The sequence below is a fragment of the Solanum verrucosum genome, unplaced genomic scaffold (genome assembly GCF_900185275.1).
Source record: "Solanum verrucosum unplaced genomic scaffold, falcon-dt-bn FXZP01000253.1, whole genome shotgun sequence".
Classification (NCBI taxonomy): Eukaryota; Viridiplantae; Streptophyta; class Magnoliopsida; order Solanales; family Solanaceae; genus Solanum; species Solanum verrucosum.
Window position 1 is genome coordinate 166079 of NW_026019984.1, and position 23267 is coordinate 189345.

Genomic DNA, 23267 nt, shown 5'->3' on the forward strand with positions numbered 1-23267 from the left:
CAATAATTGATAATTCAAAATGTTTAAAAGATCTATGAAAAACTTATGGTCAAAGATAGACTTGTTTGAATCTCGAAATCTGAAAAGTGCCACATAAAATGGAACGGAGAGAGTAGTAAAAGACACACCCAATACACAAGGTTTTTACCAGCTCAAATATATATGTGAAATTTACACAAAACCTACACTATCTTATATATATTCCCCAAATACAAATAAATTATATTATCATAGTACTAAAATGAACTTAGAAAATGTTTAGATTAACTTTTTAAACTAGCTTTATAAGCTAAAAAGAATCATATCCTAACTTTTGTCATTTTTATCTTAAATGTTTTTCATTTTTTTCAAAAAAAAAATACTTCAAATAAATCAAATCTAAAAATACTCTTTTAAACGAATACTCTACAAAAGAAAAAAGGGAAAAGTGAGATTCTTTCTCCCAAAGTTGCAAGCTTTATTCACTATAATCAACAACAATCCATCTCTCTTCTTCATTATCATCAATTCCAATACATTTGATTGATTATGGCAGATAAGCCTAGCAGAGCACTGGTATTATATGGTGACGGGTTAGCCCGATCCATTGACCCGTCTCATACCCACCTCCATTCTTTTACTTCTCGAGCTTGCTGTGGCTTCTTGTCTCTTCCTAACTCTCCTCCTTCAGGTCTTTTTCTGATTTTCTTAATCCCAAAATTGTTTCTTTTTTGATAAATTTTATGTGGGGTTATGCTATTTTTCATATTTGATCATTGGGTTAACAGAAATTGCATGTTTATTTAGTAGAAATCAGTTTGCATATGCAAGAATTAGGATTGTTTGATGTGGTTTCTTGTTTCTTCTTCACTCTCCTCCTTTAGGTCTTTTTTGTTTCTTTTTACCTTTTTTTAATTCCAAAATGGTTTCTTTTTGATAAATTTTATGTGGGGTTATGATGCTTTTTGAAGTACTGAAAACATCCATGTTACACTTACATCATGTCCAACTTTTGGTAAAGAGTCCTTTTTAGTTTGGTAACTTCAAGATTGTTTCTTTTTGATAATTTCTATGTGGGGTTTGCTCTTTTTCATCTTTAATACTGCAGTTTGTTGAGATTGCATGGTTTTGAATAGACTTTGATCCATCTGCATATGGAAGTTTTTGTTTTTTGATAATGAATACTAGATGCATATCTAAATAGCATGTAATATACTGTGCTTTGAATTAGTAAGTCAATTAGTCTCGTGCCAATAAAGAAAAAGAAGTTAATTAATCTCGTTTTGGTGATAGTTAAATGTCTTTGTTTGTTTGGTAATATAGCAAAGGATCCATATAGGCGATGCCAACTAGTTGAGATTAGTTTTTGTTACAGGTACATTGTACTGGTGTCTGTGAGGAGCCTTTTTAGTCTAGTTAGAGAACCTATAGATAAGAATCCCCAATTTGTGTTGAAATACTGAATAGTATTGGAATGAAATGGACTGAATGGAATTGAATAAGATGCAGGGCATTCATCTAGCCGACCAAGTTTGATTGAAAATATACTTTCTTGATTGCATGAATATAATGTGTGTTGAGTTTAAGATTAGTTATTGTGTTTCATCTTGTTTAGTTATTGTTAGATTTATCAGTAACCCTGAAAGACAATTATATCTGGCATTTTTTTTGTTTTCTAATAATGAAACATCCCCCGACCCAACTCCAAAAAAATGGAGAGCCAAAAGTTTGTACCTTCCATCTGTATGATTCAAAACTTTTATGTGTATCATAGCAAACTGGTAGAGCATTTCTGAGACTTGCTAACGGAAGGACTTGTAATGTTCTTCATTTACACTGTTAAGGAAGCCAATTAGGCACTTGTAGAAATCGAAAAGTCATCAAGGCAGTTGACTCCAAGGAACTGGTGCACCATCTTTTCTCAACCACTAGCTGAGAATGAAATTATTATTCGTGGAAGACATAGCCATCCTAGACGACCGAGCACTTGAGATCAAATATTTATTGTGTAACTAGATAGGAGGATGTTATGTTTTCTTGATCACTTTTATGAGGCAGCTGATATATATATCCTTCCTACACCCACTTTACCCTCTAGATAACAATAAGACTTCTCTAAAGAGTGGAATTTACAGAATATGTTAAATATTATTGATGACATGTGGGATGCATCATAACCAATTAAAATTGAAGAGTTTGCCATCCCATAAATTCAACTCTATAGCCTGGTGCCTATGATTTTTCTTGTTATGCTATGCCTATAGTGTTAGGGTGGGTGAGTACTTTTATTCATAAGAAAGCATGGTGAGTTTCTAAATTTTAAAAAATAGTTTTCATGGACAGTACACAGATTGTTATTACTTTACAGTTCATGTTGGGAGTTTAATTACATTTTTGTACTTCTTATTTGTCATTTTGGCTTCAGTTATCGTATTATTTGTTGTTGCTATTGTTCTTTTCTTCGTTGTTTTCAGCACGACTTCTTCACTATTGTATTTGTTTTACATACTTATCTTTTGATATGCTTTATTTGAGCTGAGAGTCTATCGAAAACAGCCTCCTACGTACACACCACCCTCCCTAGGCCCCACTTGTGAGATTACACTCGGTATGTTGTTGTTATCCGTCATTTTGGAATTTATATGGGGATTAGATTGCAGAAACTGAGGATGCAAGAATTGTCAGAGAATTTGCTGAGCTAGTGGATGCAAGTGAAGCTTATCTTGCCCTGGTGAGATGCGATTACTCTGTTTATAGTAATTGCTAAAGACATTCATTTCTTTCTTAGCTTAATTAACATAGATTATGCTAAAATACTTACTCTGTTCTTAAGAATGGGGAAGAATCTTCTGAAGCTCAATCTCAGGAGAAGCATGTAGCAGCAACCATATCGGAGAGGTAAGACTACTCCAGTTTTACATGTTGAACATCCATCAATATGATATTATTTACATTGTTGAGAAGGCACTTTTTTAAAAAGTTCTCGTTCAGGTTTATGGGGATGAAAGCTGCTGTCATCACTGAAAATTTAAGACTGAAGAGTTTCTGCAATAAGCTTGGCTTCACCGTCTTAGAGCTCAATGAGGTAATTAGTAACATTAATAACCAGGTCGATTCATCTGCCTTAGCCTCCGAATTGTTCAAGTTGCTGGGGTTTCAAGAAGGGAAGACCTTAGAGTCTAGCCAATTTGATTTGGTTATTCTTCACGTTGGAGCTGGTCAAACGACAAATTGCCTCAAAGACTTGGATCTTGTCAATCGATTGGTTGGTAATTTGGTGCAAATGGCACATCCTGGAACGGAAGTAGGTTCTAGGTTGCACATGTCAGTTCTGTTGAGCTATGGTGCTGTTCATGAGTCTGATGATTCCACGTTTTCTATTTCTGACAGTAGGCAAGAGAATAATTCTAAACTCTCTCTTATTTTCCCTCGTCAAAGTTATACAATTAAAGAAGGAAAACCACGACCAAATGTTAGGTAAGTGCAATTTTTCCACTTCCATTCTATATCATCCATGCATACTGTCGTCTGATGTATTCGTTAACAGGCAGCATTGCCCCATATTAGTGGCCCAGTGGCAGAATGCTGTCACTCGGAAGGATATGGCAGAAGCATATTCATACGAGGATTTCAAAGAGGTATTCAAACAGATTCCTTTCACTGCTCAGAAATATGCTGACACAACTAAGGAGAATGATTCATGCTCTTCTACACTTGTGTTCCTTTTAAATTCACTAGGCATTTTTAACACTTAGAAGATCTCCTAATTTATCAAGTCGTGTAGAATAGCCGGCAGAAATTCAAGAACCTTTCTGCATGTCTTTTACAATTTGCAGAGCTTGCATCATCTTCAACTAATTTGAGCGCCATTGTCAATTCTGTTCTGACATTTTAGTTACTCGTAGTATCCTTGATTTTGCTCTTGATCTCCATCCTTGTGTTTCTCTTACGTAAAATACCTTCAAAATTTACTGTTGTCACTAGAGTTATTGTCTGCTAACATGGATATTTATGATCCTACTAATATTTTGCGCTCTCATCTTTTAACCAGCATGGCGCAAACCTTGTGATTCCAACAGATAGATTTCTACATGAAGTGGCATTCAAGCTTTGGAAGGCTCCAAAATACGGAGCATGAGGTAGAACTGCAGAGAAAACATTGGTAAAAGATGTCTGAATTTCCTGAATTCAGCTTTGTCATTTTGGACCTTTGTTTTGATGAAGGGGCTAGATCATCAGCGGAGATGTTTCTGATCGCCAGAAACTCTATATTCTTCCGGGAATAACTAGAACTAATAATCAGTCAACCCAATTGTAATGGCATCTCTCTCGGTTGTCGTTTCTAACTTATTGGGTGTATAATGTACTCTTTTGGGTGACACAATCAGTCTAATTCTATTGTTTTTTTCCTGAGATATTGTGGTGATAGAAAGGCTCATTGCTTCATATTGTATACTGCATGTCTGCATCTAGTCTTCTTTTGCCTTATGGACGAAATGCTCTTCAATCTTGGGTTTTTCTTTTGACTTGCAGAAGAAATACTGTAAATCCTATTTTGTTTCCCCATGAAATACACAGCTTGTTGCCATGCAGTTCAAGTTTGAGTTATTTATACGAGCAGTGTGAGAAGGAGAATCTTGACTTAATTGGTAAAGTTGCTGTCATGTGAGACCAGGAGGTCACGGTTCAAGTTGTGGAAATAGCCTCTTGTAGAAATGCAGGGTAAGACTGTGTACAATAGCCCCTTGTGGTCCGATCCTTCCTTGAACCACATGTATAGTGGGAGCTTAGTGCACCAGACTGCTCTTTTTTCTATACTAGCAGTGTGAGCATCCAAGGCAGTGATCTAGTGGTCAATGAAGTGACTTGGAGATAGGGTTCAAATCCCTACTACTAGCTTAAGCCTTGATGTCAGAGTTACATAGTGAAATACTAGTGAGAGGTAGTAGGTATTCTGTGAAATAGTTGAGGTGCACGGAAGTTGGCCCTATATATCACTGTCATCCCATATGGTACAAGTAGTAACTTCCTACTGACATGAAATAGGGATCTTGTCACAGAAGAATGGTCTAGGTAGTCAAGTAATAACTGTAACAAATAATATACATGACAACTGCATCTACACCAATTTTTTGAAGCTGAATACTGACCACTCAAACCGTAAAACACAGCCAAAAAAGGTGATACACAAATGAAAGACTTCCATTTTCAAAATTTTGATTAAACAAACATCTGCAGAATTATGACATAGTACCAGGTAGATAAGAAGCTAGAAGAGGACAGGTAGCTGTAAATTTGATAAAGAGTACTAGGTAGATAGATAAACGCGATGAAAGAAGAAAAACAAGGGCTTAAGGAACAAAAGAGATGCAGCACAAACCATCAAACACTAGTCTAAGCCTGTTCTGAACTAACATGATGAACCAAGACTGTACTCCATAATCTTCGCCACCATCTCTTTTAACTCTTCAAGCAACTTCACACTCTTTTTGAGCCTAAAGCACATCTCAGCAACCAATGATTCTTGCAGGGAACTCTCAAATCCACCACCATGGGATGCTATTAGATCACCAAGAATCTCATCCTTAATCTCATAAACAAACTTTTCAAGACTGAAAGCAAAGTGCCAGTATGCAAAGAACCTCACATGCAAAGTTGCCATTCGATCATCAACAACTTTTGAGGCCTCAAAAACAAAACATCAATTACTCCAAATCCTTTGATGTTTATTTTCGTTCCCCCTTTGGAATATTTGCAGAACTTCATAAATTTCTTTTTTTGAGCCATGAGACTGCTATAAGTAGCTACATATTCAGTACTACTAGTGAGGTCAGTCAGCCTATCCATCCCAATGATTTCTTGTATCAAATTAACCGATTTATCCTTCCTCCTTGCAATCAAATTTTGCACTGCCCTCTTAATGAAATACTGAAGTTCCGGGCAACTACCAGAATGATGCATCAAAACTTTGATGACAACTCCCTCTATATAGTTCCACAATTTTCCAACAAACTCCTCTGTAGTTGCAGAAATGTCTCTGACCTTCTTCTGCAAAACATCCAGGAAATTGGGCAATCCAATCCTTTGTGCTTCATTTAAAAACATGAGCTCAACAAACAAGTTGTCTTCCTTCTCATCAGGATACTTTGAACGTAGCTCAGCAGAGTATTGTTTGAGTTCAAGATCAATCAACTCAGACCATTTAGCAAAACATTGCTTTTCAAAATCTTCAGTGTACTCATCAGACTCTACTCCAAGAAAAGTTTTCTTCAGAGACTCAATAGCCAAACTCTGAATGCTCATGAATGTAGCCAAAGCTTCAGCAACAGAACTTGAATGCTGTGGCAACTCATTGAGAGCAGCAACATTGACTGCGAGTTTGTCGTTGATCTTCTTCTCAATATCCAGAAAGCACTTGGAAATAATGTTTGCTTGAATTTGCACCAACTTATGTGCCAGAACAGGAATGCTAACCATAGACTTGTCCATCTTGGATAACAGTGCATGAGTTTCAAAAAGCCTTGCTTCCTCACTAAGAGCTTCTTCATAAGACTCATTCGCAATACGATTCTTAACACAAACATAGCCAAGTCCAACATTCATGTCATTTGTAGTAACTTTCTCAAGCAGCCCTTCAGGAGCTCTATCTACCTTTGTCACAACTACTAGAGTCCTTTCCTCAGTTTGGTCCACTTTTTTGGACATCTTAAAGCATACACAAGTAGAGAAATCAACAGTGGCTGATAAAACATTCACAATTATGCTTTCCTCTGGAGTTATATATTTCATAACAATTTCTGAAATTTGTTCAAAAGTATCTGTTGATTTTCCATGAACCGGGACCGTAGGTATTCCAGGCAAATCCACCGTAGTCAAGTCAGGAACACCATTCTTTTTCACTATGAGTGTTAAAGGGATATTGGATATTCCCTTATCATGTCCAGCAATCTCATTAGTTGCAAGAATAATGGCCTCTGCTACGTGAAATTCATCGGTTGGAACTGATTTTCCATTGTACTCCAAGTAAACCTTTGTCTCACTATGATTTTGGAGCTTCATGATGAGAGGCACTCTAGTGCAAATGCCTTCCCCTCTAGGAAGACTAATTCCGGCAAGTGATTCAAGCACACTGGACTTCACCGAAGACTGATCACCAATCACCACAATGGTAGGCAGCTGAATGCCATCCTGCATGATGTTGAGGTGTCCAAGCTTGAAGATGCTAGGCAGCTTAATGTCTTCCTGCATACTATTGAGATGCCTAAGCTTGTCCACACAATCAAGGAGCGGTCGAATCATATCATTGAACGATAAAACAATAGGTGCATGGACTACAGAGCCTTGTGGTTCTACCCCTCCAAGATGTTTTGGATCACTGGAAGAAGAGTCATTTCTTACTTGTTGGGATGTCATTGTTGGAAAGGTTTAGTATCTGTTAAATCTAACTCTTGATGACCACATGAACGAACTCAAAGTATCCCTATTTATACATGATATTTGATCATTTATGTGAACTTCTGCAGATTAGTGTGAAAAGAATAGCATGGGGACTTAACTAGACCTAATGGTTTTTTTATCCCCAAAAAATACTGATCTCATCCTTGTAGTTACAGTTAATGCATCAGAAAAACACTTGAACTTCTTCTATAGATGGTGTGAACAGCATATCTACAGACACACACTTCCAGTATAATTAGTGCTTTTGTTTCCCTCAAAACAACTGAGCTGTTTAACTAAGAGCCATGTTTACTGCTATTCATAAGCAAATAAATGTTAATTATTCACTAGGATATAGGAAATGAAAAAGGGAAAAAATATGTGAAATTTCACCATCCCTCTTTTAATTATTGTTAGTTAGGGAAATTTTGGTATTTTGAATATATACAGCTTACATATTAAGGAGATATCCACTTCAACTTTTCTTTTCTATGACTGCCAACTATACAAAACAAGACAAACGTTGTATTAAATGACCTACAGTTGCAAAGAACATGTTCTCTACAGCAAAATTTAGAAAGTAAAGTATCATTCAAACAATGAATCCATTTTTGTTAAATTCAAAATTCAGCAATAACATTTTCAAGAATGATTTATTTTAAAAAAAACAAGAACCTTTCAAGAATGTAGAGTAAACATATTCATGATATGGTAGGTCCCTTTTAGCACTATAATGATCTGTGTAGAAATTTATCATTTAAAGCTCTTTTATTTTTGAGTCCCCCACCTGGGGGCCCTTCTACTCCACCCTTCATCTCTTGCTTCAATTATTGAATTGAAAAAAGTAATGAATAGTCAAGAAACCAGAGTCCATTATTTTGTTTTTGGGAAAAAGGACAGTTTTGCCACTTCTTTTTTCTATGGCTGTAAGCTGTAGACTGTAGATAAAATATAGTTGTATCAATTACAAGTAAGATCACTAGCAAAAGAGAGAGAGAGAGCAATCATTCTTGATTACATACCACTCTTAGCATTCAACAGGTAAAATAAAGTTGTTAGTAATTTAAGATTGAAACATTTATCTTCTCAAAATTCTTAAAATCATTTTGTGGTTCCTTGTTTTGCTTGCAGATTTCAGAAATGGAGGTAGTTGGTGGAGCATTTCTCTCTTCAGCTTTGAATGTTCTTTTTGAAAGGCTTGCTCCTCAGGGTGATCTTCTCAACATGTTTCATAAGCAAAAGCATCATGTTCGGCTCTTAAAGAAGCTGAAAATGACTTTGCGTGGTCTTCAGATTGTGCTAAGTGATGCAGAGAATAAGCAAGCATCAAATCCATCTGTGAGAGACTGGGTTAATGAGCTTCGAGTTGCTGTGGACTCTGCTGAAAACTTAATAGAAGAAGTCAATTATGAAGCGTTGAGGCTTAAGGTGGAAGGTCAGAATCAAAATGTTGCAGAAACACTATTGAAACATTGGAAAATTTGCAACCTGTGCTTGAGTGATGATTTTTGTCTTAACATAAAGGAGAAGTTGGAAGATACTGTTGAAACATTGAAGGATTTGCAAGAGCAAATTGGTGACCTTGGCTTAACGGAGCATTTTGGTTCAACTAAACAAGAAACTAGAGCACCTTCAACTTCTTTGGTTGATGATTCTGATATCTTTGGAAGGCAGAGTGAAATAGAGGATTTGATTGACCGTTTATTGTGTGAAGATGCAAGTGGAAAAAATCTGACAGTAGTTCCTATTGTTGGAATGGGCGGCCTGGGTAAGACAACACTTGCTAAAGCGATTTACCATGATGAGAGGGTGAAGAACCATTTTGGTTTGAAAGCTTGGTATTGTGTTTCTGAGCCATATGATGCTTTGAGACTAACGAAAGGGTTACTTCAAGAAATTGACTCATTTGACTCAAAGGATGTCCACAACAATCTTAATCAGCTTCAAGTCAAATTGAAGGAAAACTTAAAGGGAAAGAAGCTTCTTATTGTTCTGGATGATGTGTGGAATGACAACTACAACGAATGGGATGACTTGAGAAATCTGTTTGTACATGGAGATGTAGGAAGTAAGATCATTGTGACGACACGTAAAGGGAGTGTTGCCTTGATGATGGGAAATGAGCAAATTAGCATGGACCATTTGTCTATTGAAGCCTCTTGGTCTTTATTTAAAAGACATGCATTTGAAAACATGGATCCTATGGGACATCCAAAACTTGAAGAGGTCGGAAAACAAATTGCAGCTAAGTGCAAGGGACTGCCCTTAGCTCTGAAGACTCTTGCTGGCATGTTACGCTCCAAATCAGAGGTTGAAGAGTGGAAACGTATTTTGAGAAGTGAAATATGGGAGCTGCCACACAATGACATATTACCAGCGCTGATGTTGAGCTACAATGATCTTCCCGCACATTTAAAGCGATGTTTTTCCTATTGTGCAATATTTCCTAAAGATTATCCATTTAGGAAAGAACAAGTTATTCATCTGTGGATTGCCAATGGTCTCATACCACAGGAAGATGAAATAATTGAAGATTCGGGCAACCAATACTTTCTGGAGTTGAGATCAAGATCATTATTCGAAAGGGTCCCAAATCCTTCTGAAGGGAACCGAGAGAAATTCTTAATGCATGACCTCATCAACGATTTAGCCCAAATTGCATCTTCAAAACTTTGTATCAGGTTGGAAGAGAGCCAAAGATCTGATATGTTGGAAAAAAGCCGGCACTTATCTTATTCCATGGGAAAAGATGGTGACTTTGAAAAATTGACACCCCTCTACAAATTGGAGCAGCTGCGGACATTGCTTCCAACATGTAATGGTCTCTATATTAACCCTCTAAGCAAGAGGGTACAGCATAACATACTGCCAAGACTAAGATCCTTGAGGGTACTATCATTGTCTCATTACATGATTAAGGAGTTGCCAAATGAATTGTTTATCAAATTAAAGCTCCTCAGATTTTTGGACCTTTCTAGGACAATGATTGAAAAGTTGCCTAATTCCATTTGTGTATTGTATAACTTAGAGACACTTCTCCTGTCATCTTGTGGTTATCTTGAGGAGCTACCGCTGCAGATGGAGAAGTTGATTAACTTGCGTCATCTTGACATAAGCAACACTTGTCGCTTGAAGATGCCACTACATCTGAGCAAGTTGAAAAGCCTCCAAGTGTTGGTGGGAGCCAAGTTTCTTGTAGGTGGTCGCGGTGGTTTGAGAATGGAAGATTTGGGTGAAGTACATAACTTGTATGGATCTCTATCAGTTGTAGAGTTGCAAAATGTGGTTGATAGAAGGGAAGCTGTGAAGGCAAAGATGAGGGAGAAGAATCATGTTGAGAAGCTATCTTTGAGGTGGAGTGAAAGTAGTAGTGTAGACAATTCACAAACAGAAATAGACATACTTGATGAGCTACGCCCACATAAAAATGTAAAAGAAGTCGAAATCACCGGATATAGAGGGACAAAATTTCCAAATTGGCTAGCTGATCCTTTGTTTCTTAAGCTGGTAGAATTGTCTCTTAGCCACTGCAAGGACTGTGATTCCTTGCCAGCACTGGGACAACTTCCATCTTTGAAAATCCTTTCGATTAGAGAGATGCATGGAATAACAGAGGTCACTGAAGAATTCTATGGAAGTTCATCCTCTAAAAAGCCTTTTAACTGTCTTGAGAAGCTTGAATTTGAAGATATGCCAGAGTGGAAGCAATGGCACGTACTAGGAATTGGAGAGTTTCCTAAACTCGAGAAGCTTTCAATTGCAAATTGTCCGAAGTTGATGGGGAAGTTGCCTGAAAATCTCTGTTCTCTGAAAGAATTGAGCATTTCAAGATGTCCCGAACTCAATTTGGAGACACCCATCCAACTTCCAAGTTTAAAAAGGTTTGAAGTTATTGGTTCTCCTAAGGTTGGAGTTCTTTTTGATGAGGGTCAGCTGTTTACATCCCAACTTGAGGGAATGAAGAAGATTGAGGGATTATTTATTAGTGATTGTAACTCTCTTACCTCCTTACCTTTTAGCATTCTTCCCAGTACCTTGAAGACAATAAATATATCTCGTTGCCAGAAATGGAAATTGGAGGCGTCAGTTGGTGAGATGTTTCTTGGGGTTTTGGCACTGGTAGAATGTGATTCTATAACTGAGTTGGTCCCAGGAGCATGCAATTTGCTTGTACAGAGTTGCCACAACCTTACTAGTTTTTTTATTACTACTGTGACTGAAAGCCTCTATTGCGACAACTTTACAAAGCTGAAGCGGCTGCCACAACTCCTTCCATCTCTTGAGGACCTGATACTGTGTAATTGTCCAGAAATAGAGTCCTTCCCTGAAGGAGGATTGCCCTTCAATTTACAACTACTTCAGATCTGGAATTGCAATAAACTGGTGAACGATCGAAAGGAGTGGCGTTTACAGAGACTCTCCTGTCTCACAGAATTACGCATCTACCATGATGGCAGTGACAACGAGATTGTTGGTGGTGAGAATTGGGAGTTGCCTTCCTCTATTCAAACACTTAGAATAGAGAATCTGAAAACATTAAGCAGCCAACATCTCAAAAGCCTCACCTCTCTTCAATATCTAGATATTTATAATTTACCTCAAATTCAGTCACTGCTGGAAGAAGGGCTTCACTCCTCTCCTTCTCTTCAAAGTCTAGTCATCTCCTCCTGCCATCAACTCCAGTCTGTTGCCCCCCTGCCCTCTTCCCTCTCTCAGCTGATCATCGATGATTGCCCTAATCTCAAATCCCTTCCACCCCTGCCCTCCTCCCTCTCTGAGCTGACCATCACTGATTGCTGTAATCTCAAATCCCTTCCAGTAAAAGGGATGCTCCCTTCCCTCTCTGAGCTATCTATTTCCAAATGTCCATTCCTCAAACCACTCCTAAAATTTGACAAGGGGAAATACTGGCCATAAATTGCTCATATCTCCACCATAAAGATTGATGACGAATACCTTTAACATTTAAAACAAATGTAAGTTTTCCTTTAGCATTATTCAGTATTTTTATTAATGATTATCGGATATTAACTTAGCAAACTTTTTTCTTTGTCAGGATTCTGATAACAATATATTCAATTTGTTACCGTTCTAGCTCATGTGGTAATAGGAAAGTTCTGCTGCTTCTCTATTGAATAGACAGTTGCTTCAATGTGGTCTGACAGCAAAGTGTAAGTGAATAAAGATAATTTTGCAGTTTTGTTATCACTGATTGACTCTAAACATTATGTTTGTACTTTGAACTGTTTAAACATAAATCTGTGTGATCATTACAAATGAGGTATGTGTGATCATTACAAATGAGGTATCGCTTTGATATTAATGACATTTAATATATTTTTCAGAATATAAATTATGCCGTTCTTATCATCAAACACATAGCTTTATTTTTATGCTCCATAGAGAATATAAATTTTAGAAAAGATAATCACGGAAAACGATCAGAAGTTTTAGGAAATAAGTAAACTTCCATTGTCAGAATTAGATGTTATAGAGTTGCAGCTAATTGTTGTGCGTTATATAATTCTTGGATGGCATGTATTGGATTGGTTTCTCATTTCTTATTGCGCGTGTCTTGGCTCTTTCAAGGTTCTCATTTCTTATTGATTTATGGTCTTATCACGTTTTAATTTCACATCTCAATTGCAAAAGACATCATACATAACTTATGCAACCATGTTTAATCGAAAGTTTTTAGTTCTTCTAAGCATCAAACATCCCATGTCAAGTATGTAACTTTGCTTAACAGTAGAACGAAGATCTGCTTACTATAGAAAATCTCTTTTAAATGAATCTATATATGAAGTATATATTGTATTTGTACTATCCTTCAGTGTTTGCACATATATAGTTGTGCCACAACATGACGATGATAACTAAGGGTTGTCAATTGGTTGCTAAATTGAATATAAGGTGAGTTTTCTATTGAAGCATGTAGATTTTGTCACTCCCCGAGCCTACACCCTGGGCGGGATCGGCACTCGAAGACCATTGCTGGCCCCAAGCGAACCTTGGCCTGGCTTACTTAACTCAGCGGAAAACTTAACTCAACAGAATAACTCCATGCAATGAAAGGTCATAAAACAACCTAACTGATAAAATCTGTCCAAAAAGGCAACTCGAGTCTCAAAATAGAATATTTATATATATATATATATATATACATAGATGAGAGACTCAATATTAACTGACTGACTGTCTATGAAGCCTCTATAATACTAAGATGGATGTTGGGACAGACCCCGCAACATCCTAATAAAAAAAAACTAAGAAAAATGAAATAATAGTCCTCTGGAATGCAAGGAGGCTCACCACTAACTCTGGAGTGCTCAACTGGATCAACGGTGTGCTGGATGATGATCCTGGGTACCTACGTCTGCATCATAATAAGATGCAGGCCAACTGGCAACAGTATATGGAATGTACGAGTAAGCGAGCTGGACAGCTAAACAACAACTTAAGCTTGAAAGGGATACAAAAGAGAACTTACCTTGGCTCTATTCAACTCATGAGTAACTGAACTCAATATAAAACAATAAGACAAATGCAATATATAAAGCTTGTAAAACTATTTAAAACATGACGTCAAAAATCATATTTATAATATCATAAAAATACCATGCTCCCTCTCAAAGTCTACTTGTGCAATGCATGAATGAAGTCCCATACCCCCATCCATACTAAGCAGAACCCCTCGAGGAACCATGCAATTTCTACTGTAGGAGTTTCTCTAACCGACAACCACCACTCGGAGCCTAAGTGGTGATACAACGTTGTTACCATCACGCTGCCAGACTGTCCTATACTTTGTCGTCATATAGAACTACTTTAACTTCAACTTAATGGATCCACTAGCTTAACTTACGTGATCATCTAAAAAGTATGACCCGTTAAATCCCATGTTGGCTACATGGTTCTTATGGAGGGTTGAGTTAGTATGAACTCGCGTCCCCATTTCGGTGCTCAAGACTACTCCCAAAATATACTTTAGCTCATATATTTAAAAAAACAAACTTCTTTCTCTAGTTTGAATTAATTGCTCAAACTACCCTCTTAAAAGAGGTAATTACTCTTGAAGACTCTTTCTAAAAAGAACATATCAAAACCATATTTTAATATGATCATTGATGACTCGGGAAGTCATACTGCATAAACATTGATGGTATATCTAGAGACCATACTGTTTAAACATTGATGACATACTCGGTTGTCATACTAATCATGTTTTAGAAACTCTTTCGCAAAACTCATCTTTTTCTTAAAAGAGACAATACTCAAACTGCTCAAAGCTCTTTTGGAAATCTCAGTCTCCTCTCATCTTAAATGTGAAAACATTTATAAGCCTCTTTGGAAATACTTAGTTCCCTAATAACTTTTGAGAAATGAACTTGACTCTATACTCTTTACTTAACTCGAAACTCTATACTCTTTACTTAACTTGAAACTCTATACTTTTTACTTAACTTGAAACTTGAACCTAAAAATGAAGTTAAAACATTCAATAAAGACTCTTGAAAAACTTTAAAGACTTGCTTTAACTTACTTCTTAATTTCTAAGCTTGACTCTAACTTCACTTGACTTTGATCCTAACTTTCCTCGAATTGGATTATGGATTCAAGGGTAATGATCTCATGTTTATGGATGAGTTCGTGATGTCTAGATGTACCTTAGAGTGTTGAAAACAATAATAAAACATAGGAACATTACCAAGGAACATGTATGAAAAAGTGGGGAAGGAATGGGAAGGATTGGCGTCCTTGGCGCTCTGAGAGGCGCGGGGCACCAGCCTTCAGACTTCAGAGGGGCCTGCTGGGCGCTCTGCAAGGCACGCCGCCCCAAGGGGGAAACTTCAGAACCCCTGTTGGGGGGCGCTGGCTGGCGCGACGCCCCAGCCTTTTCCCTCGAAAATCCAACTTTTCTCCTTAGTTTCTCCAACTCTAAACCCTCTTAACATCCAAGGTTCTTTCCCCAAACACTCATAATCATTAAAACCCTCAAAATACAATAGATTCAACTCGGAATTCCATCCGAAAACATGCACCAAACCAACAAGAAACTTCAACAACACAACCACAAACTTCAACAAACACAACCACAACCAATCTTTTCTCGGAATTAAAACAAGTTGGCGTGTGGGGGAATGAACCAACCCAATACTATGATCTCACATACCTTAATAGGGATCACCCCCGACGAAATCCACGACGATCTCTACGAACCTTGCTTCTTCTTCTCCTTCTCCTCTTCTCTCTCAAAGCCCTAACCCTCACTTTTTAAAAGGGAAAACTGATTTAAAACCAGTCTAGACCCTTAATATAACCAAAAGAAATGGTTAGGGAAAATACCAAAATACCCTTACAAATTCGGATGAACTTCCCTGTGTCAACAGCCCAACTTCCAAAGGGCATAACTCACTCATACGAACTCGAAATTGAGCAAACTCGGCGGCTTTGGAAAGATCACTCCAAGAGCTTTCCAAACATAACTGAAAATACACCTAACTCATCCTGAGCTAGGAGTTATGACTATCTGAAGTTGGCCAAAAACTCATTTTTTTTCCATACTTGGCTAAATTTCCAGATTTTGAATTCTTTCCAAAAATGACTATTTCCAATTCTAAGCTTCTGCATAGCTATTTCAAATTGCCGGATGTTACAGATTTCCTTACAAATATTTATGTAGGATGGGGATATTCTTGAAAGCATATGAAGAATGAATATGCATCAATCATCCATGGGAATGTCAGTATACGCCATCACCACATCTATCTGTTGGGACATAAAAAGAACATGTCTAAGTTATCTGAATTTCTGAAGGTGTAATGGTTAGAGCAAACTGTAAATGCAATATAGAAAGTACAGTATAATTTCCAATGATCCGTCCAGAGGAAAGACATGGCTTGACCCCTACCATGCCTATAATTTCCAACATAAGTTGCACAAAAACAGAGGGGGCATGTCATCTCTGAGAACCCCTCCAATGCCAGCCCTGGAAACAGTAATTAACAATGTTGTAATAAAAATCAGGTTTTCATTCAACATAGTTTATACATGGCTGGTGTTACCTGAATATATAGGCCTAAAAAGCTCTTAGCTGGAAACCTAGGGCTAAGATGAAATAAAAACTAAAAATAGCAAATAAGAAAAAAAGATAATGTAGCCATGAGAATAACAAGAACTATTCATGCAAGGCAACCTTTTTTCTACAGATAGGGCAATTGTTCTTCTCTGATAGCCAAGTGAATATGCAACTCCTATGGAATACATGGGAGCACGGTGTTGTTACCGCCACCACTGATTCATGACAAAATTTCCCAAAGCAAATAGGGCATATGTCGTCTGCCAACTCAAAATTATTCTTCAATAATACTTCCCCCACTGTCATAATCTTCAATCCACATAGCAGCTCCCTAAATTCTTGTTTTTTCCCATCGAATACGTTTTCAGAACAAAAAAACAAAGCACGCTCCAACAAGTAATTAGACATAGAATGAAGGATGTCTTGAATATCAGAATTTTCAACATCAAACTCTATGTCAAGTCGAGCCAAATATAGTTCAGCCATACAATAAAATCCATTTAGATATAAATTTCTCCTCTTATTATCAGACTCTAGAACTCCATACATGTAAAAATTAACTACATTTTCATCGCTAACATTATTCCACAATATCTCGTACATATTACTAATATTAGTTAAGCAGATCATATCCCGTGAAGATTCCGATTCCGAGTCCGATTCCGAGTCTGAGATCACGTCCACGTACGGGGACGTGTCCACGTCCACGGTCACCACAACCTTAATGCCTTTCGGATGTGATGAGGCACAGAAGGTAGTTTTACAATAACAGCTTCTCAAATAAGCTGAGATAGTTTTGGCTAAAGAATGAGTTGGGTCCAAACAGAACAATTTAGATGGGGACAAAGCATTGCTAATGCTTTTAACTAGATCTACAAAAGTGGATTCTGCATTTACTAACACGAAAGGTTGGATAATAGGAGTAATATTATTTTTTACTCGAAAAATCAAAAATCCATATTCGGGTAATAAAGCCCCAAACTTCCTACAATGACTGTATACATGGCTCACCATATGTTGGTGCTTCCACTTGAACACCCTGATCTTCATTCCCATGATACTTTCACCTCGAAATGCCATGCCTTCTGACTTATTGTAAACGATACAGAGCAGCTTTATTTATATAGAATCAATATTTTCCTATGTATATGTGATGTAGGAAACAAATTCAATATTTCTGGCTGTGTTTTGGTGAGAATAACAGAGTATATTTTACTTTCCGGAATTAACTTCGTATTCAACTTCAAAAAATCATAAGTTTAGTTTATATAATATAGGAAATATAGAAAGAGTAGGAATTCTAAGTAGTTTAGGATTTATTATTTAATTATGTCTAGTTAGAATTCGTTTGTCCTACCTTATATAAGAATAGGTTTTTTTAGTCCCAATTTAATTTGGTTTATATTTATACTATTTGGTATATGAAGTCCTTGACTTAGAGTTCATTTTCATACTTTTATTTTAGGTTGTCTCAAACTTTCGATTATTCTACAATGTGACTGTGTTTGCTTTTGAGCAAGATGCATTCAAGCAACTCATGTGGAGTTAATATCTCAAAAAGTCACTCAACTTTAAGAATTTATATAGCAAAGTCATTGAACTTTGTTTTGTATCAATAAAATTACCAAACTTAGACATTTCTATCCATAAAATCACTCAATGAAATTTATTATTTAAAAAAATATTGACATAGCAAAATAAATTCTTATTTTTATGTCATATAAACACAGACCCACAAATAAATAAAATTAAAAAAAAAACTTATTAAAAAAAGTTCGGACAAACTTAATTACGGAAACAAATATTGTTTTATGATATTATTGTATAATTTATGTCGTGATTTAATAAATAAATGAATAATTTTTCTTAGTGAAACATATTTTGGTATTACTGAATACTGTAATACCATAATATTTAGTTTGTCTCCTAAATAAAAAATGAGTATAAATATTTAAGCAAAATGACAAATTAAATCCAAAACAGGAAGAAAAACAATAAACAAATGTCAAAAAAAGAACCAAGTATTTATTAATTAATACGTTCTTTGGCGTGTAATCTATTTAGATGTTTCTTGCTAAATATAATTGGTAAAGATTTTACTTTTCCTTTGTAACTCCACGGTTTGCTAATGTTGACATAGATTTGTTCAAGTTCGAAAAAAATATTTTTTAAAATTGTTGATAAATAAGTTTTGAAATTTAAAATTGTGTTTGGATATACATTTTGATTTTTTGAAAAAAGTTTTGTGAGGGGAAGTGAAAAGTCCTTAATGAGATTTCTTTAGTTTTATTTAATTGTGGAATTTATATTTACATGATATAAAAATAATAATTTATTTTGCCATACCAATACTTTTTTAATGATAAATTTGATTGAGTGATTTTATTGATAGAAAGATCTAAGTTTAGTGATTTTAACGATACAAAACAAATTTTAATGACTTTGTTAGATAAATTCTCAAAGTTGAGTGACCTTTTGAGATATTAACTCACTCATGTGCATGGTTTATTTGGTTTGTCACCTTGTTTCTAAATGATTTTTTATGATTTTTTTTGTGTCAAATCTTAACACATCCATTAATATTAGTTGATTTGAGGAGTGTTTTAGCCTCAGGTACTACATCAAAAATGATTTTTAGCGGCAATAGATTAATTGCCGCTATATATATAATTTTTTAGAAGCAATTACTAGTGACAATTACATTTAGCACTCTTTGTAAATGTCGTTATAGCTATAGCGATATTGGATCTAATGACAATTACCTAATTTCAATTATGAATTAAAAGCTAGGATCAACCAATCTCATCAACACCATGGGATGCCATAAGTTCTCTCAACGCCACCACCATGGGATGCCATAAGTTCATTAACAATCTCCTCCTCAATCTCATAATTAACCATCTTTTGAAGACTAAACATTGTATACAGTGCCATATGATCGACCAATCTCATCAACACGATTTTCCAGTATGCAATCATCCTCATCTTCAATTCAAAAGCTTGCTGAACAACATCCTTATGCTTCCTCAAACTCCCAACATCAACTTCTCCAATTCCCTCGAGGTTTATTATCGAGCGCTTGTTAGAATCATTCATAATCTCCATAAATGGTTTTTGCTGAGCCATGAGCCTACTACAAGTTCCAACATACTCAGGATTATAAGTGTAATCCGTCAGCCTTTCCATCTCAATGATTTCTCGGACCCAATTAATCGATCCATCCTTCCTCTTGGCAGTCAAATTTTGCACCGCGCACCTAGTGGAAGACTGAAGTTGTTGGTAGTTACAGAAATGATGCATCAAAACTTTGATGACAACTGTCTCTATATAGTTCCACAATTTCCCCGCGAACACCTCAGGAGTTGCTGAAATCCCACTGACCTTTTTCTGTAAAACATTCAGAAAAACAGCACGAGGGAGAAAATTTGGTAATCCGATCCCATTTGCTTCTGTTAAAGACATGATCTCATCCATCAAGAAATCTTCCTTTTTTTCAATGCTCTTTGCATGTTGCTCAACAGCGTACTCGTTGAGCATCTCAGCTAATCTAGCAGTGCAATGCATTTCAAGATCTTCAGCATACTCATCAAACTCCCCTCTGAGAAATATTTTCTTTAGAGACTCCTTGGTGGAACTCAGAATACGCATGAACATTGTCAATGTTTCAGCAACAGAACTCAAATGTCGTGGTAACATGTTGAGAGCAGCAACATTGACAGCAAGTTTGTCGTTAATCTTCTTCACAATATCTGGCAAGCATTTGGAAATGATGTTTGCTTGAATATGCACCAATTCATGTGCCAAAACAGGAACACTAACCATTGACTTATCAATCTTTGATAAAAGTGCATGAGTTTGAAAAAGCCTTGCCTCCTCACTACGAGCTTCATTGTAAGACTTATTCCCAGTTCTATTCTTAACACAAACATTGCCAAGTCCTATATTCATATCATTTGATGTAACTTTTTCAAGCAGCCCTTCAGGAGCTTTATCAACTTTTGTCACAACAGCTATAGTCCTCTCCCCGGTTTTGTCCACTTTCTGCGACAACCGAATAGACTCACAAGTAGGGAAATCAACAGTAGCTGATAAAACATTCAAAATTATGCTTTCCTCAGGTGTTAAATATTTCGTAATAATAGCTGAAATTTGTTCAAAGATATCGTCTGGTTCCCCATGAACAGGAACTCTAGTTATTCCAGGAAAATCCACCATAGTCAAGTCAGGAACACCATTCTTTTTCACTATGAGTGATAAAGGGATGTTTGATATTCCTTTACCATGTCCAGCAATCTCATTAGTTGCAAGAAAAATTGCCTCCGCAATGTGAACTTCATCGGTTGGAACTAACTTTCCATTATACTCCAAGTGTAACTCTGTCTCATTATGATTTTGGAGACTCATGATGAGAGGCACTCTAGTGCAAATTCCTTGTCCTCTAGGTAGACTGATTCCGGCAAGTGATTCAAGTACACTAGACTTTCCAGAAGATTGATCACCAACCACCACAATGGTAGGCAATTGGATGCCTTCTTGCATTATGTTAAGATGTCGAAGCTTGTCAACACAGTCGAGGAGTGGTCGAATTCTATCATTGAAAGATGAAACAATAGGTGCAGTAACATTATTAGAGCTTTGTGGCTATCACTGCAAGATGTTTTTGATCAACAACTTGTAGTGCACATTCACTAGTAGAAGAAGAAGAGTCATTATTCATGATATGCATTGTGGTAAATGTTTTGTTGCTTCTCTACAATGTGTGATTTCTTGAGGATCATATGAATTCACCATATGGCTATTTATGCATGTTTTTTTGGTCACTATTCATTTATGAGCATTAACAATCATCAATCAAGATTAATGGCTGTTGCTTTTCCAATCAAGGGGATAATTAAATAAACTTAATGTGTTTTGTATCCCCAATAATACTCAACTCATCGTTTTCATCACAAAAAACACTTGAACTACTTCTGCATGTTTTCAGTTTTCGTTTGGCATTCCAACAGTTGACACAGTACCATATTCCTTTACTTTTCTATTACACTTTCTTGATTGCCTGAATATAATGTGTGTTGAGTTAGTAAGATTAGTTATTGTGTTTGATCTTGTTTATTTATCGTTAAATTTATCTGCTTGGTTGGTAATGCCAGAATCAGTAACACTGAAAGACAATCATATAAAACTTTTATGTGTATCATATCAAACTGGTAGAGCATTTCTGAGACTTGCTAACGGAAGGATTTGTAATGTTCTTCATTTACACTGTTAAGGAAGCCAATTAGGCACTTGTAGAAATCGAAAAGTCATCAAGGCAGTTGACTCCAAGGAACTGGTGCACCATCTTTTCTCAACCACTAGCTGAGAATGAAATTATTTTTTGTGGAAGACATAGCCATCCTAGATGACCGAGCACTTGAGATCAAATATATATTGTGTAACTGGATAGGAGGATGTTATGTTTTCTTGATCACTTTTATGAGACAGCTGATAATTGATATATATCCTTCCTACACCCACTTTACCCTCTACCTCTAGATAACAATAAGACTTCTCTAAAGAGTGGAATTAACATAATATGTTAAATATTATTGATGACGTGTGGGACGCATCGTAACCAATTAAAATTGAAGAGTTTGCCATCTAATGAGACTTCATCATAATAGTTGGTTGTTAAGTAGTTAAGAGGCGGTTAGGATGATTAAGGGTAGTATAGTCTTTTCTCTTAAAGTTGTTATAACTAATTCTTTCAATAGTTAGTTACATAAACAACTATAAATACATGTTCATGTAATTGTACAAGTTAGCCTTTTGAGCTCATAAATGGAGTTCTTCTTTCTTCTCTTCTAGTAGCTTCTGTAAATCGTGTCTACGTTCATGGTATCAGAGCTTCACACAGTGACGAGCTGTGATAGGCATTTAGGTTGAAGAATCAGAGAGTTGCTTTGTCGATTCACAGATTCGAATCAGAGAGTTGCTTTGTCAATTCACAGATTCATCAGATTCTCGGTTGATCTGCAGATTGGAGTTCAAGTCTGTTATTAACTGAGTTTGATTCTTATTCCGCAACAAGTTTGATTACTATGTCTACAGATCGAGTAGCTGAAGAACTAAATCAAGGTATCAACAATGGAGAAGTTGCTGGTTCTGGTTCCTTCGTTTTGCCCTCTAATACAGTCTCATCATCTCAAGGTATTGATTACAATCATCTTCTGTTTCTTAGTCCTACTGATGTGAGTGGTGTTAGCCTTATCTCTTTTCAATTACTTGGCATTGAGAATTATACATTGTGGAATCGATCTATTACACTAGCTCTATTGGGAAGAAATAAAATAGGATTGGTGGATGGATCCTGTAGAAAGGAGGTTTATGGTGAAGAACTGTGGGGGCAATGGGAGAGGGTAAATGCCATTGTATTGTCTTGGTTAATGAACTCAGTTTCTAAGAGTCTTCTTAGTGGTGTTGCTTTTGCTTCGAGTGCTTTGCAAGTCTGGAATGACTTGAAAGAGAGATTTGATAGAGTAGATGGCTCTAGAACATATAGTCTTCACAAAGACATTGTAACAATGCAACAAGGCACTAATTCAGTTTCTGAGTATTATACAAGACTTAAAACCTTGTGGGATGAGTCTGAACTTTTAGTGCCTGCACCTTGTTGCAACTGTGATAAATCGAAAGGATTTGTGGCTCACATGAATAGGCAGAAGTTGTATCAGTTTTTGATGGGGTTAAATGAGTCCTTTCAACAGGCCAGAAGTCAGATTCTGATGCTAAA

General features: G+C 36.4%; 4 protein-coding genes across 5 annotated transcripts; 2 read left to right on the forward strand and 2 right to left on the reverse strand.

Moving 5' to 3' along the window:
• The first annotated feature begins 420 nt into the window (after positions 1-420).
• LOC125818252 (uncharacterized) lies at positions 421-4411 on the forward strand. Of its 2 annotated transcripts, XM_049497798.1 has the most exons (6): positions 428-670; positions 2640-2710; positions 2813-2877; positions 2971-3456; positions 3527-3617; positions 4031-4411. In XM_049497798.1, exons 1-6 carry the CDS (start codon positions 529-531, stop codon positions 4115-4117), a joined length of 942 nt encoding a protein of 313 aa, XP_049353755.1. In that variant the 5' UTR covers positions 428-528; the 3' UTR covers positions 4118-4411. The 2 variants fall into 2 exon arrangements, with proteins under 2 accessions (XP_049353754.1, XP_049353755.1); XM_049497797.1 differs by lacking the exon at positions 4031-4411 and having other exon boundaries at positions 421-670; positions 3527-3734.
• Positions 4412-5389: 978 nt separating this feature from the next.
• Positions 5390-7392, reverse strand: LOC125818310 (dynamin-related protein 4C-like). The gene is made up of 3 exons (XM_049497852.1): positions 7239-7392; positions 5639-7184; positions 5390-5591 (listed from the first exon to the last, which is right to left on the reverse strand). The coding sequence occupies exons 1-3, from the start codon at positions 7390-7392 to the stop codon at positions 5390-5392; spliced, it is 1902 nt and encodes a 633-aa protein (XP_049353809.1).
• Positions 7393-8332: 940 nt separating this feature from the next.
• On the forward strand, positions 8333-12333 carry LOC125818241 (putative disease resistance RPP13-like protein 1). Its single transcript, XM_049497782.1, has 2 exons — positions 8333-8457; positions 8548-12333. Exon 2 carries the CDS (start codon positions 8557-8559, stop codon positions 12331-12333), a length of 3777 nt encoding a protein of 1258 aa, XP_049353739.1. The 5' UTR covers positions 8333-8457; positions 8548-8556.
• A 6967-nt stretch (positions 12334-19300) lies between these two features.
• LOC125818311 (dynamin-related protein 4C-like) lies at positions 19301-21752 on the reverse strand. Its single transcript, XM_049497853.1, has 2 exons — positions 21729-21752; positions 19301-21136 (listed from the first exon to the last, which is right to left on the reverse strand). Exons 1-2 carry the CDS (start codon positions 21750-21752, stop codon positions 19301-19303), a joined length of 1860 nt encoding a protein of 619 aa, XP_049353810.1.
• Positions 21753-23267: the final 1515 nt, after the last annotated feature.